This window comes from Scylla paramamosain, unplaced genomic scaffold, assembly GCF_035594125.1.
Source record: "Scylla paramamosain isolate STU-SP2022 unplaced genomic scaffold, ASM3559412v1 Contig2, whole genome shotgun sequence".
Taxonomy (NCBI): domain Eukaryota; kingdom Metazoa; phylum Arthropoda; class Malacostraca; order Decapoda; family Portunidae; genus Scylla; species Scylla paramamosain.
The window spans coordinates 381,398-395,000 of NW_026973667.1; the positions used below are offsets into that span (position 1 = coordinate 381,398).

General features: G+C 44.4%; 3 protein-coding genes across 3 annotated transcripts in view; 2 read left to right on the forward strand and 1 right to left on the reverse strand.

The window, feature by feature from the left end:
- The first annotated feature begins 300 nt into the window (after positions 1-300).
- Positions 301-6,324, forward strand: LOC135096126 (uncharacterized). The gene is made up of 10 exons (XM_063997391.1): positions 301-758; positions 1,006-1,145; positions 1,956-2,133; positions 2,712-2,886; positions 3,485-3,689; positions 4,091-4,257; positions 4,434-4,639; positions 4,935-5,142; positions 5,288-5,523; positions 6,044-6,324. Exons 1-5 carry the CDS (start codon positions 466-468, stop codon positions 3,683-3,685), a joined length of 987 nt encoding a protein of 328 aa, XP_063853461.1. The 5' UTR covers positions 301-465; the 3' UTR covers positions 3,686-3,689; positions 4,091-4,257; positions 4,434-4,639; positions 4,935-5,142; positions 5,288-5,523; positions 6,044-6,324.
- Positions 6,325-8,637: 2,313 nt separating this feature from the next.
- On the reverse strand, positions 8,638-11,009 carry LOC135096127 (ethylmalonyl-CoA decarboxylase-like). The gene is given in 4 exon segments (XM_063997392.1): positions 8,638-9,588; positions 9,591-9,875; positions 9,878-10,216; positions 10,406-11,009. Coding segments are annotated over 4 exon segments (870 nt in total). The 5' UTR covers positions 10,608-11,009; the 3' UTR covers positions 8,638-9,544.
- Positions 11,010-11,408: 399 nt separating this feature from the next.
- Positions 11,409-13,603, forward strand: part of LOC135096123 (ras association domain-containing protein 1 homolog) — a 15,271-nt gene continuing 13,076 nt past the window's right edge. The window contains exons 1-4 of the mRNA XM_063997385.1: positions 11,409-11,562; positions 11,749-11,869; positions 12,067-12,290; positions 13,492-13,603. The exon at positions 13,492-13,603 is cut by the window's right edge and continues 897 nt beyond it. The gene's annotated coding sequence lies outside the window, so the exon portion shown is untranslated. The remainder of the gene's footprint in view (positions 11,563-11,748; positions 11,870-12,066; positions 12,291-13,491) is intronic.

Consider the following 13,603-nt stretch of genomic DNA (forward strand, 5'->3'; position numbering starts at 1 on the left):
GAGTAAAATGAAATGATGTGTTGAATGATGTAAGGTTGAGTGGAGCAGAAGAGGAAAGTTCTAGTGACAGATTAACTACATTTCTAGATTCAAAAGGCTCTAGTTGTAGTGCCACGGGTTTTCAAGGGTGTTTTTACGGTTCTTGTGACAGATTAACAATATTTCTGCGTTCCAAAGGCTCTAGTTGAAGTGACACGGGTTTTCAAGGGTGTTTTTACGGTTCTAGTAACAGATTAACAACTCACTCCTGAAGGCCCGTTAGGAACCAGAAAAAACAAACAAGCACACGAGCTGGACCCAGACCGAGACCTAGACCCAGACACTGTTTACAATCCTCACGTCGTAACAGTGGCGGGAAGGAAAACACAAAAAAACACCACAATAACGAAACGAACGAGGGAAAAACACCGATTAACACGAAAAACACAAGAAAACGAAGAAAAACACAAAAAAAATCAACGAAAAATGGCGGAAAATCAGGACGGAGAGGAAGGAGAAGAATGGCTAAAGAGAAAAAAAGATAAATTATTGAAGATAGCCGGGGATTACTACGTGGAGGGGAACCTGAGGAGTGTGCGGAGGCTGAGGAAGGCCCTGGAGGAGGAGGTGGAGGAGGATAGGGCTGGGAGAAGTGTGGAAGAGGAGGAGGAGGAGGAGGAAGAGAGCAACGAAGGAGGAAAAGGAGGAAGAGAGGGTGTTGTAAATGAAATTAAGTGTTTAATCTTATTTAGTCTGCTCACCAAACCCTTCCACACCTTGTAAGTAGTAGTAGTAGTAGTAGTAGTAGTGATGGTGGTGATGGTGGTGGTACTATTTACGAGTGTGTGTGTGTGTGTGTGTGTGTAATTGTGGTAGTAGTAGTAGTAGTATATTGTGTTATTATTATTATTAAGAATTACGTTAAATAATGTTTTTGCTTAGGTTAGGTTAGGTTAGATTAGGGTCAACTCAACTTAACCCCAAACCAACCCTAGCCTAACCTAACCTCACTTGACCCCACTACAGGTCATCGGAGGTGGCGGAGGAGGTGGTGTTGTGTGTGTCGCTGGTGCTGCAGTGTTCCATCGTAGAAGAGTGGGAGATGTTTGTTGATCTGCTTACCGCCCTGTGCACCTGCCTCACCCCACACCCCAGCCTACCCCACGGTGAGTAGTAGTAGTAGTAGTAGTAGTAGTAGTAGTAGTAGTAGTAAAACAATAATGATAATAGTAATAATAATAAAAATAATGATTAAAATAGTAGTAGTAGTAGTAGTAGTAGTAGTAGTAGTAGTAGTAGTAGTAAGTAGGTTAGGTTAGGTTAGGTTAGTTGTAGTAGTAGTAGTAGTAGTTGTTGTTGTTGTTGTAAAAGTAGTAGTAGTAATAGTAGTAGTAGTAGTAGTTGTTGTTGTTGTGTTTATAAATTTTTTGTTTCCATACAGAGAGAGAGAGAGAGAGATGCAGATTTTTTTTCTTTAATTTTCAGTTTTCTTGTTTTAAATTCACTCAAATATTCTTAAAACATTATAATCATTAATTAAAAGCAAATAAAACACCTAATTAATTTATTTGTTCATTTCATTTTCTCTTTCTTTCCTCTCTTCATCTTTCTTTATTTATTTTGCTGTGTTTAATCAACCCTAACCTAACCTAACCTAACTTAACTTAACCTAACTTAACTTAACCTAACCAAACTTAACTTAACCTAACCTAACTTAACCTAAGCTAACCTAACCTAACTTAACCTAACCTAACTTAACCTAACCTAATCTAACAGAACCTAACCTAACCTAACCTAACTTAACCTAAGCTAACCGAACCTAACTTAACTTAACCTAACCAAACTTAACTTAACCTAACCTAATTTAACCTAACCTAACTTAACCTAACCTAATCTAACAGAACCTAACCTAACCTAACTTAACCTAAGCTAACCGAACTTAACCTAACCTAACCTAACCTAACCTAATCTTGCAGTGAGAGATGGGGAGGAGGATTTAAAAGGACACATTTGCGGTGCGCTGTCAGCCCTCACCCGCGCTGCCTCCCCCAGTGTGCGGGTGCAGGCCTGGGGGTACAACTTCCGCGGACGTCTTGGCAACGCTGTGTACGTCTGTTTGTCGATGGTCAAGAAGGAACGTAGCAAAAGATTAAGGTTCGTTTGGGTGTTTTGGGGTGTTTGGGAGGCTGTGGCAGTGTTTGGGAGACTGTGGCAGTGTTTGGGAGGGTGTGGCAGTGTTTGGGAGGCTGTGGCAGTGTTTGGGAGGCTGTGGCAGTGTTTGGGAGGGTGTGGCAGTGTTTGGGAGGCTGTGGCAGTGTTTGGGAGGGTGTAGCAGTGTTCAGGAGGGTGTGGCAGTGTTTGGGAGGCTGTGGCAGTGTTTGGGAGGGTGTGGCAGTGTTTGGGAGGCTGTGGCAGTGTTTGGGAGGGTGTGGCAGTGTTTGGGAGGCTGTGGCAGTGTTTGGGAGGCTGTGGCAGTGTTTGGGAGGCTGTGGCAGTGTTTGGGAGGGTGTGGCAGTGTTTGGGAGGCTGTGGCAGTGTTTGGGAGGCTGTGGCAGTCTCTGAGAAGGCAAAAAAAAAAAAAAGTAAATAAATAAAAAAATACATAAATGTTTTTAAAATGTTTCTATTAATGTATTTGTGTATATGAATATATTAGTGAGCCGTACAGACATACACCCTATCTACACCCTAAATACACCTCTCTACACCCTGTCTGCACCTTCCTCCAACAGGCTGCAGGCTTTCCAGACCGTGCAAGACCTGGGCTGGCGGAAACATTGGCCTTCGCTGAGTGAGGTGGAAAAAAATACTCTTCGGTCAACATTTCTCAATTTCCTGCCTGGCATTGTGCAGTGTGTGACAAGAGTGGCGACCGCTGGCGACGTGCAGGGCAACAGGGTGGTGGCGGTGCGTCTGGGGGTGTTTGGAGCGGCTAGGGGAGGGTTTGAATGGAGAAAAGATCGACGTTTTTGTTTTTTTTTGTGTTTAAATTGTATTTTGATTGTTTTTTTTGTTTTTTTTTGTGTTTTAATTGTATCTTGAGTGTGTTTGTGAGTCTAGGTTGTTGTAAAGTGTGTATTTTGTGTGTTTTTTTTATTATTTGTATTTGTAAGTGTGTTTTGAAGTGTTTGTTGGGCAATATTTAAATTTATAAGTGTGTTTTTTCGTGTAATGTTTAAATTAATTGTGTTTTTGTGTGTTTTTCTGCAATATTTAGTCTTTTTTGTGCTTAAACCATCTCTCTCTCTCTCTCTCTCTCTCTCTCTCTCTCTCTCTCTCTCTCTCTCTCTCTCTCTCTCTCTCTCTCTCTCTCTCTCTCTCTCTCTCTCTCTCTCTCTCTCTCTCTCTCTCTCTCTCTCACACACAAGCAGTAGATATCACTGTAAATTCTCTCTCCCCTCTCCCTCTCTCTCTCCCTGTCTCTCTCCCTGTCTCTATCATTATTATCATTATTATTATTATTGTTATTTTCATTATTATCTCTCTCTCTCTCTCTCCCCCACAGGCCGCCATAGACACCCTGGGGTTACTTTGTGAGCCTGGTGATGGGAGACACGTTCATAGAGCAAAGACTACCTCACCTGGGGGAAGGCAAGACCCTCGTCAGCCTCAGGGCACACCTGGCCAGGGGGGGCGGGCAGTACCACGCCCTGGAGGAGGAGGAGGAGGAGGAGGAGAAGGGGGAGGAGGAGGAGGAGAGGGATGAAGAGGTGTGTGTGTGTGTGCGTGTGTGTGTGTATGTAGGTGTTGTTGTTGTTGTTGTTGTTGTTGTTTTTGTTGTTGTTGTTGTTGTTGTTGTGATTAATTTTTTCTTATTTTTCTCTCTCCTCTCTCCTCCTCCTCCTCCTCTTCCTCTTCCTCTTCTTCTTCCTCTTCCTCCTAATCTAACCTAACCTCACCTCACCTAACCTCACGTCACCTCACCTCACCTCACCTTCCTCCTCCTCCTCCTCCTCCTCCTCCTCCTCCTCCTCCTCCTCCTCCTCCTCTTCCTCTTCCTCTTCCTCCTAATCTAACCTAACCTAAACTAACCTCACCTAACCTCATGTCACCTCACCTCACCTTACCTTCCTCCTCCTCCTCCTCCTCCTCCTCTTCACCCCCACCCCAGGGCCCATCGCTGCCAGATGTGCGGGTGACACAGCGTTGGGTGGAGGAGACTGGGAGGCGGCTGGCACTGCTGGCGGAGACTCTGGCACCCTTGGCAACGCACTCTCATTGGAATGTTCGGCGAGCTATGGCACTGTGGGCTGTGACGCTCGTTGACTGCTGTGCCAGGTGTGTGCGCGCGCGTGTGTGTGTACGTGCGTGTGTGTGTGTGCGTTTATGTGTTTTTTCTTGGTTATTGTAACATTTTTTTGGATTTTCAGCGTATTTTCACTTGACGCAGTACCCTGACCTGATCCTCTACCCCCCTAACCCCCTAACCACCCCTCCCTCCCCCCCCCCCACAGGTCCCTGCCGGAGTGTGTCAGTGTGGCATTTGATGTTCTGTTGACTCTGCGCCGAGAGGAGATGCAGGAGGTGGCGGTGGTGGTGGACGACGGCCTGGCGCGGGCTCTCGGAGGAGGAGGAGGAGGAGGAGGAGGAGTAGAGAAGATGGTGATGAAGAAAATTTTGTGTATAATCTCGCGTCTTCCCTCTTTGCTGAGACAGGAAGGTGAGAGAGAGAGAGAGAGAGTGAGAGAGAGAGAGAGAGTTGATGGAATTTTAAGATAATTCAATATTTTCTTTATTTCTTTATTTTTTCTCTGTTTTCCTTCTGTCTCTCTCTCTCTCTCTCTCTCTCTCTCTCTCTCTCTCTCTCTCTCTCTCTCTCTCTCTCTCTCTCTCTCTCTCTCTCTCTCTCTCTCTCTCTCTCTCTCTCTCTTCCTCCTCCTCTTCTTCCTCTTCCCTATGTCTCTCTCCTCCTCCCTCCCTCACTCCCTCTCTCTCACTCTCTCTCTCTCCCACAGACGATGCTCGGACACTTGCCACCCTCACACAGCTGGACGGATGCCTGGAGGTCCTGGTGGGGGTGGGGGGCGAGGGGGGTGAAGGGAGAGGGGGTGGCTGGCCTTCTCTCCTCCCCTCAATCCCCCCGCCTCCTGTACGCTCTCTCTCTCGCTCTCTCTCTCGATTCCTCGGACACAAGACTCCTGCAGCAGCGACAGATATCCTTAGGTTAGGTTAGGATAGTAGTAGTAGTAGTAGTAGTAGTAGTAGTAGTAGTAGTAGTAGTAGTTGTCACCGTTTTCTTATCTGACCTCAAAAGACTCTCATTTTCTTATTTTCTTTCCTAGCCTAACCCTCCCCCCCATGCCAACAGACCCCTTCGAGGCCCTGAACCCCTGCCAGACCCTGCAGAGGCCCTACAAGCACTTCCGCGACCCTAGGATAGCTGGAATCCTGCAGGAGATATGCTGGAAACTTGGCTGCGGGGGGACTTAACCAGACTGGCTCACCTCTCCTTTGATCTCCTACACCTTCATTCCAGCTCCCCTCTCGTCTCCTCGGTGCTGATCCTGCTGCGCCTACTGCTGGCAGGGGTGGGGCAGAGGCCAGGTGGGTGTGCCGGGGTGTGTGTGGGTGTGCCGGGGTGTGTGTGGGTGTGCCAGTGTGTGTGTGTGTATGTTTTTATTTGATTTGTGTGTGTTTTTTTTTTTGTCTCTTGCTAAATTCTCTTGTTTTTATGTTCCTATACCTCTGCAAACACTGCCACAGACTCCCAAACACTGCCACAGACTCCCAAACACTGCCACAGACTCCCAAACACTGCCACAGCCTCCCAAACACTGCCACACCCTCCCAAACACTGCCACAGCCTCCCAAACACTGCCACAGCCTCCCAAACACTGCTACAGCCTTCCAAACACTGCCACAGCCTCCCAAACACTGCTACAGCCTTCCAAACACTGCCACACACTCCCAAACACTGCCAAACCCTCTCAAATACTCTCAAAGCTCTCCTCCTCCTCCTCCTCCTCCTCCTCCTCCTCCTCCTCCTCCTCCTCCTCCTCCTCCTCCTCCTCCTCCTCCTCCTCCTCCTCACCTAACCTCTCTCTCTCTCTCTTTACATCAACAGACAAGAACATCATTGAAGCAGAACAGGTGGCAAAATATATCCTTGAGGAACTGCTCTCTCCTGACCTTCTTGGCACCCCCTCCCCCCACAGCGGAGGAGGCACAGGCCAGCACCCCCTCCACCCTCCTGGCACCCATCTCAAGCCCTTGTGGCACTGTGGAGGCCGCCAGAGACAGAGTTTTGAGGGTAACCACAGCACTAGAGTTAATTGGGGAGTGCTCCTTGCTGTTGTCGTCAAACTTTAAACAGTTTTTCGGCACGATCCTCTGCCCCGTCATGGAGTTTGCAGGCGTGGGTAACGAGGCGGTTTCCTTAGCTGCGCTGGGGACCCTCGGGCGGATAGCTACGGCCAGCGGATGTGCGGATATCGGCGAGTTTATCCAAACATCTGCTCCGCTGTTTTGGTACCCTCTGTCGATGAGGCTCAGAAGATTACAAGAGTTTCCCCTTTCGCCACTTGTCCTGCAGGTCGCCCTTCGCTATGCAGGGTCACAGCTGGCGGCCTACACTGAGGAGCTGCTGGAGGAGGCCCTGGCAACCCTTGACCTGCACCATATAGGCTCAAATAGGCCTATCTTAAGGATTTTTCTAGCTTATGTGTCAGCTGTGGCCTTGCAAGAGAGGAAAGACTGTACTACTACTACTACTACTACTACTACTACTACTACTACTACTACTACTACTACTACTACTACTACTGCTGCTGATGATGATGGTGAAGTTAGTAAAGGAAGGGAAGTGATTGAAATAGAAGAAGAAGAGGAGGAGGAGGAGGAGGATAGCAAGAAGGAAGACAGAGGAAGAGGAAGAGTTTGTAAGAAAGAGGAGGAAAGAAAAGAAAATATGGAAGACAAAGAAGAGGAGGAAGAGAAGAAGGAAGAGGAGAAGAAGGAGGAGGAAGAAGAGGAGGATAAATTTGGAGAGATAGCAAAGTTTTTAATGAATTACCACAAAGAGAAACAGTGTGTAAAAAGAGGAATAGAAGGAGAAGAAGAGGAGGAAGAGGACAAGAGAGGAGATGAGGAAGAGGAGGAGGAGGAAGACAAGAAAACATTGAAAGAAGAAGAAGACATAAGGAAGAACTGGAACAAAGAACACCCAAAAGAAGAGGAAGAGGAAGTGCAGAACACACAAACACACACACAATCCCCAACACCACCACCACCACCACCACCGCGAAATATTGAACTTATAACAGAAATATTGACCCGAGTGTCGCACCTCCTGCACCTCCAGGGCCGCGAGGGATGCCTGCTTGCCCTGGAGGTGGCCCTGAGAGGCAGTCAGGCCCTTAAGAACCACAAGGACCTGCTGCTTCCCTGCCTACATAAACTCTGGAAGCCTAGCCTACTCTGTCTATCAAACCCTGATCTCGTAATTGCATCGAGGACGTTTATGTTCGTTTCCGAGGCTGTGGGGCTCAGCGGGGACTTCCTGGTCAGACGTGTGGTGTCCGAGGCCCTCCCCATAGCCCTGAGGTTCCTGAAAATGCAGCAGAACTCGTCGAAATTCCCGCAGTGCATCACTCAAGTCGCAAAAACTCAACGAGATGTTTTGTCAACGCTGAAAATTTTGATTCCGAAACTCAGACTTACAGTACGAGAGGTCATGGGGCTTGTGGGGGCTGTGGGTCCCTACCTCGACCTGACTCAGCCCCCAGAGGTGTACCAGGAGGCTGTGGGGGTCCTGGAGGTGCTGGCTGCGGCATATCCTCATGTGGTGTGGGTTTGGTTGGTGCGCTGCAGACCTCAGGGGTGGCTTGTGCATCCCTCCCCCTCCTCCCCCCTATTAAGGTAGGTTAAGGTAGGTTAAGTTAGGTTAGGTTAAGTTAGGTTAGGTTAGGTTAGGATTTTTCATTATTATTGTTGTTGTTGTTGTTTTATCATTATTATTATTACTACTACTACTACTACTACTACTACTACTACTACTACTACCATATGAAAACAAACTGGCATCTTATAGTTAAATAGTAGTAGTAGTAGTAGTAGTAGTAGTAAAAAGAGAGAGAGAGAGAGAGAGTGTGTGTCTGTGTGTCTGTGTGTGTTAATGAATAGAAATAAGAATAAAGAAATATTAATTCTCTCTCTCTCTCTCTCTCTCTCTCTCTCTCTCTCTCTCTCTCTCTCTCTCTCTCTCTCTCTCTCTCTCTCTCTCTCTCTCTCTCTCTCTCTCTCTCTCGCAGGTTGGCAGTTCAAAACACAAAAGTTTCCCACAACAAATTGAATTGCTCTTTGAAAAACTGTCTTGATGGTGGTGGTGGTGGTGGTGGTGAAGTAGAAGAAGAAGAAGGTGGTGATAGTGAAGAAGAAGAAGAAGAAGAAGAAGAAGAAGGAAAAAAATGAAAAGATGAAAAAAAATAATAATTCGTTTACTTAATTTATTTTTTTATTCAATTCGGGAAAAAGAAGAAGAGGAAGAAGACAAGGAAGAGAAGAAATAAGAAAAAGAAATAATAGATAAACCAATAAATAATGAAGAAACACAATTCATGCATTTTTCTCTCATTATTTACGGAAGAAGAAGAAGAAGAAGAAGCAGAGGGAAAAAGAAGAAGAAGAGGAGGACAACAGAAGGTAAAATAATGCTATATGTAATTTCTTTCACAATTATAATTATTACTTATGCAAAATGTAATTAATATTTGCACATTCACACAATCTATACAATAATTACAATAAAATACTAAAAAAATAACTTAAATAATCCAAACTACTTGTCATTTTCTCTATTTACACAAATTTATCATGATTTCTCCTATCCACCTCATTTATCATCATTATTTCTCTCTATTTTTCACCTTATCATCATTTTCTTCATTCACACTCAAATTTATCATGATTTCTCCTATACACCTCATTTATCATCATTATTTCTCTATTTTTATAATTTTCTATTTACGTTTATCATGGTTTTTGCTATTCATCTCATTTATCATCATTATTTCTCTATTTTTCATTTTATCTTAATTTTCTTCATTCACACTCAAATTTATCACGAATTTTTTGCTATACACTGAATTTTATCACAGTTTATCTCTTCCACTCTATTTATTATCAATATTTGTGTCTTATTCCTCCATTTATCAAGTCTCCCTGCTGTACGCTCATTATCATTGTTTTTCTTCTATTCCCTTTAATTATCACGTTTTTCTTCTGTTCTCTTCATTTATCAGTGTCTGTTTATCCTGAATATTCTTTTAATTATTGTGTTTATTTGCTGTTTCCTCCAATTATCATTTTTTTACTATTTAAGTTTATAATTTTTTCCCTTATTCCCCTTTTATCATATTTTTTCTCTATTCCCTTTAATTATCACCATTTTTCTCTTACTCCCATCAACTATCATCATTTTCTATATCCCCTTCATTTATCGTAACATTTCTCAGTACCTCCTTCAATTATCACATTTTTACGCCTTCCTCCTTCCATTAATTATCATTATCACCACCTCCCCCTTCAATCACCACCATCTATCTGTTATTCTCTCAATTATCAATCTTTATTTATGTTTAATATTTTTACTGAGGGCTCTGAGGTTAGCAGGCCCCCCCACAGTGGAGAGAAAATTTTCCTTTCCTCCGCTAAACTTTCCTCCAGCGGCAGATGTCTTGCACCCATGACAATCCGCTTGAACCCCCGCACGACCTCAGCCACATCAACCACCCTCACCCGCATCCACTCCTCCGTTTCGGCAAGTCTCGTATCCGAACGGACGATAAATTCCGCAAATCCGATCGACACAGCTTCTTCTGCGCCAATTTTCCGGCCAGTTAGGAGCAATTCAAGGGCAGTTGGGTACCGGACAAGTCGAGCGAGTCTAGTCCCTCCCCCCACCCAGTCACGACCCCCATTCTCCCCTGGACGAAAGAAATATTCCCAGTTTCGCTAAATATTCGGAAATCTGTCGCGGTCGTCACCTCTGCGCCTCCCCCTAATGCAGGGCCATGTACGAGGCAAACGGAGGGTGCTGGCAGGGTGTACAAGCGAGTCAGGGTGTCGTGCATGAGGGAGGACATGAGCAGGCCATCTCTAGGGTTGCTGATGGCGCGGACGGTGGTCAGGTCACCTCCGGAGCAAAAATAATCGCCTTCAGCTTTTAAAATCACTGCCTTGCCTTCTGTCCAGTTGGAGACCGTGTGGATGGTGTCTGCTAGCTGTACCATCATTCTGCCTATGGGTGGAAGGGTGGGGAGGGTGGATGAGTGGGTGGGTGGGTGAGTAGGTGGGTGGATACTTAAGTTATATTGATATGAGAGAAACTGCAAAAATAAATAAATAAAACTCTCTCTCTCTCTCTCTCTCTCTCTCTCTCTCTCTCTCTCTCTCTCTCTCTCTCTCTCTCTCTCTCTCTCTCTCTCACCTGACAAAGCATTCCTCCTCTTGGCATTTCTCAGGGTAATGGTAGCGACCCCAGAGGTGGCATCCTTCTCTAGGGTCACCTCTCCTTCCCCCAACGCCCTGAGCTTCTCTCTCCCTTGCTCAACCAGGGATGCACACCATCTCCTCCCGCCCACGCCCTGCCACGCCCGCCCGCGCCTCGCCGCTACGCCCACACAGAGCATGATGTTGTGTTATTAAGTTCCTCAAGTCTCGTTAAGTTTCGTTGCTTGGTTATGTTGTAATTCTTGTTTTGTTGCGTATAAATACTCCTGGTGTTTACGATCGGCGCTGGGGGAAATGTGGGTTTGTTTGGGGTTCTGGTTCTTATTTCATAGGGTTTAATGGCTTGTTTGTTTTTTCCTGGGGATGTTTAAAGGGATGCAGTTAGCTAAGAGCGTTTAAATCACGTGTTTTATTGTGGTTTAATAATATTTAGGAGGGATTTTGCGGTACTTGGGCGTCTGCGGTGTCCGGCTCACAACATCCCAGTCTGCTTTTGTAAATATCACTTTTCTGTTATATCTATCTAACCTTCATTGATGTTTTAGTGAAGAAAGTTAATTTATTGACTTGTTCATGTATTTCGTATGGGAAGAAAGTGAATTATAAGGAATTTCGTCTGCTTTTTGACATTTTGAATTAAGATTATAAGTTCAGCTTCGCCTTAAACAAAAGAGCATCGGAACCTTTTAAACCGATACTAACTAATAAATAAAAAAAAAGTAATATATAATTTTCATAAAGGGACCCAAAACGCTTTAAAAAATCAGCCAATGCTAGAATAATACAGAAATACGAGAAAAATAACTGTTAATGTTAGAAATGCTAATAGTAAGACAAGGAAAAGGTTCAAACAAACATTTTGTCAAATACACTTAAATAACCCATTGAAAAATACAAAATAATGCAGTAAAACCCAAAATACAGTCAATAAAAACACGAAATAATAAGAAAACCCACAAATATAGACGTTGAAAGAGGATCCAGGAGAGAGGGAGAGGGAGAGGCCCGGGCATCTATACTTTCCCTTTCGCCAATAGTGAATGTAAATACTAGCGTGAAAAATGTTTGGGAAGCCTCGTGTTTTTTGTTAATTCCTCTGCTCCTCTTCCTCCCGCTATTGTGAGGATGTGCCAGGTGAGAGCGCACGCACACACGCACACGCACACCCACCCACACCCACGCACATGCACGCAATTAAGAGATAGAGAGAGAAATATGAGTGCGTGTACATTGTTAGGTGGGACTCTTCTACCACCACAACCACCACCACTGCTACTACTACTACTACTACTACTACTACTACTACTACTACTATTTCAGATGGCGTGGATATTAACTACGAAACCCTAGCGGCGGCGGCGGCGGCGGTGGTGGTGGTGGTGGTGTTACAATGTCAACACCAGACACACCCACGCCCTCCAGGAAGCGGGTGTTTAATCAGGTAATGGCGCCTACAGTGGGATGGAATACTATTACTACTACTACTACTACTACTACTACTACTACTACTACTACTACTACTACAATTACTACTACTATTTCTTCGTCTCCTCTTCCTTCTTCTCCTCCTCCTAATCCTCCTTCTCCTACTACTACTACTACTACTAGCACTATCACTAATCCCCGTTTTCTTTTCAGACCACAGGGGGTACTGAAGCAAACAATGAGGGCACTGGAGGCTGGCTTGGTGCCCTGGGGGGGTGGTTGGTGAGTGGCTGCAGGGGTGGGGGCTCCTGGGGGTGCTGCGGAGGAGGTCAGGTGCCCCGGGGGGTGTGCGGTCCACCCCTGCCACCCCTCCCACTCACAGCCAACCCTCCACACCTAATCATGAGCATATTGAACTTAAACAACTAAATTTTCAGGTGTGTAGGTCTATGTGTGTGTGTGTGTGTGTGTGTGTGTGTGTGTGTGTGTGTGTGTGTGTGTTTATGATTTGTTTATTTGTGTGTTTTTTTGATTAATTTGTTTTTATTTATTTATTTTATTTTTCATTTTTCGTTTGTGTTCTTTTGTGTTTTATTCGTTATTTTTTTTTATCTATTTTTCCTTCGTTAATTTATTATTCGTGGCGTTTATCTTTCCTCGTTGTGTTCCTTCTGTCGTTTATTGTGTGTGTGTGTGTGTGTGTGTGTGTGTGTGTGTGTGTGTGTGTGTGTGTGTGTGTGTGTGTGTGTGTATATCTCAAATTAACAAGTACAAAATTTCTCTCTCTCTCTCTCTCTCTCTCTCTCTCTCTCTCTCTCTCTCTCTCTCTCTCTCTCTCTCTCTCTCTCTCTCTCTCATTTTTCGGTGTGTTTGTTCGTTCGTTCGTTCATTTGTTTGTTTGTTTGTTTGTTTGTTTGTTTGTTTGTTTGCTGTGTGACTACTACTACTACTACTACTACTACTACTACTACTACTACTACTACTACTACTACTACTACTACTACTACATTTTTTCTCCTCCTCCTCCTCCTCCTCCTCCTCCTCCTCCTCCTCCTCCTCCTCCTCCTCCTCCTCCTCCTCCTCCTCCTCCTCCTCCTCTTCTTCATCTTCTTCATTCATTTATTATTATTATTATTATTATTATTATTATTATTATTGTTATTATTGTTATTATTATTAATTTTCTTATTCTTTTTATTAATTTCTCTCTTACCGTGGCTTTTTATTCATTTTTGCTCCAGCTCCTCCTTTTGCTGTAGTCTCGCACGCACACACACACACACACACACACACACACGCACACACGCACACACGTACACACACACTAATAATAATAATAATAGTAATAATAATAATAATAAGTTGATTAATATGATGATAATAATAATAGTAAGATTAGGTTAAGCAATATATTAACTACTACTACTACTACTACTACTACTACTACTACTACTACTACTTTTACTACTTCTACTACTCCTATTACTTCTATTAAAAGCATCTTAACAACTTCAATACTACTACTACTACTACTACTACTACTACTACTACTACTACTACTATCACACACTTCACAATAGTAGTAGCAGTAGTAACAACAACAACAACAAAAACAAAAACAATAATTTTCCCTTGCAGTATGAACAGGAGAGAGACAGAGAAGGAGGAGGAGGAGGAGAAGGAGGAGAAGGAGGGGGAGGAGAGGGGGCAGGGAGGGTGGTCATGCGTCGGAGAACCCACAAGTACCCCA

What these genes read in the sequence shown, in the direction of transcription:
- LOC135096126 (XM_063997391.1), top strand. Translation starts at nt 466, where the DNA reads ATGGCGGAAAATCAGGACGGAGAGGAAGGAGAAGAATGGCTAAAGAGA. An exon ending in ACCAAACCCTTCCACACCTT is followed by an intron (nt 759 to 1,005) that starts GTAAGTAGTAGT and finishes ACCCCACTACAG; the next exon opens with GTCATCGGAGGTGGCGGAGG. An exon ending in ACACCCCAGCCTACCCCACG is followed by an intron (nt 1,146 to 1,955) that starts GTGAGTAGTAGT and finishes CTAATCTTGCAG; the next exon opens with TGAGAGATGGGGAGGAGGAT.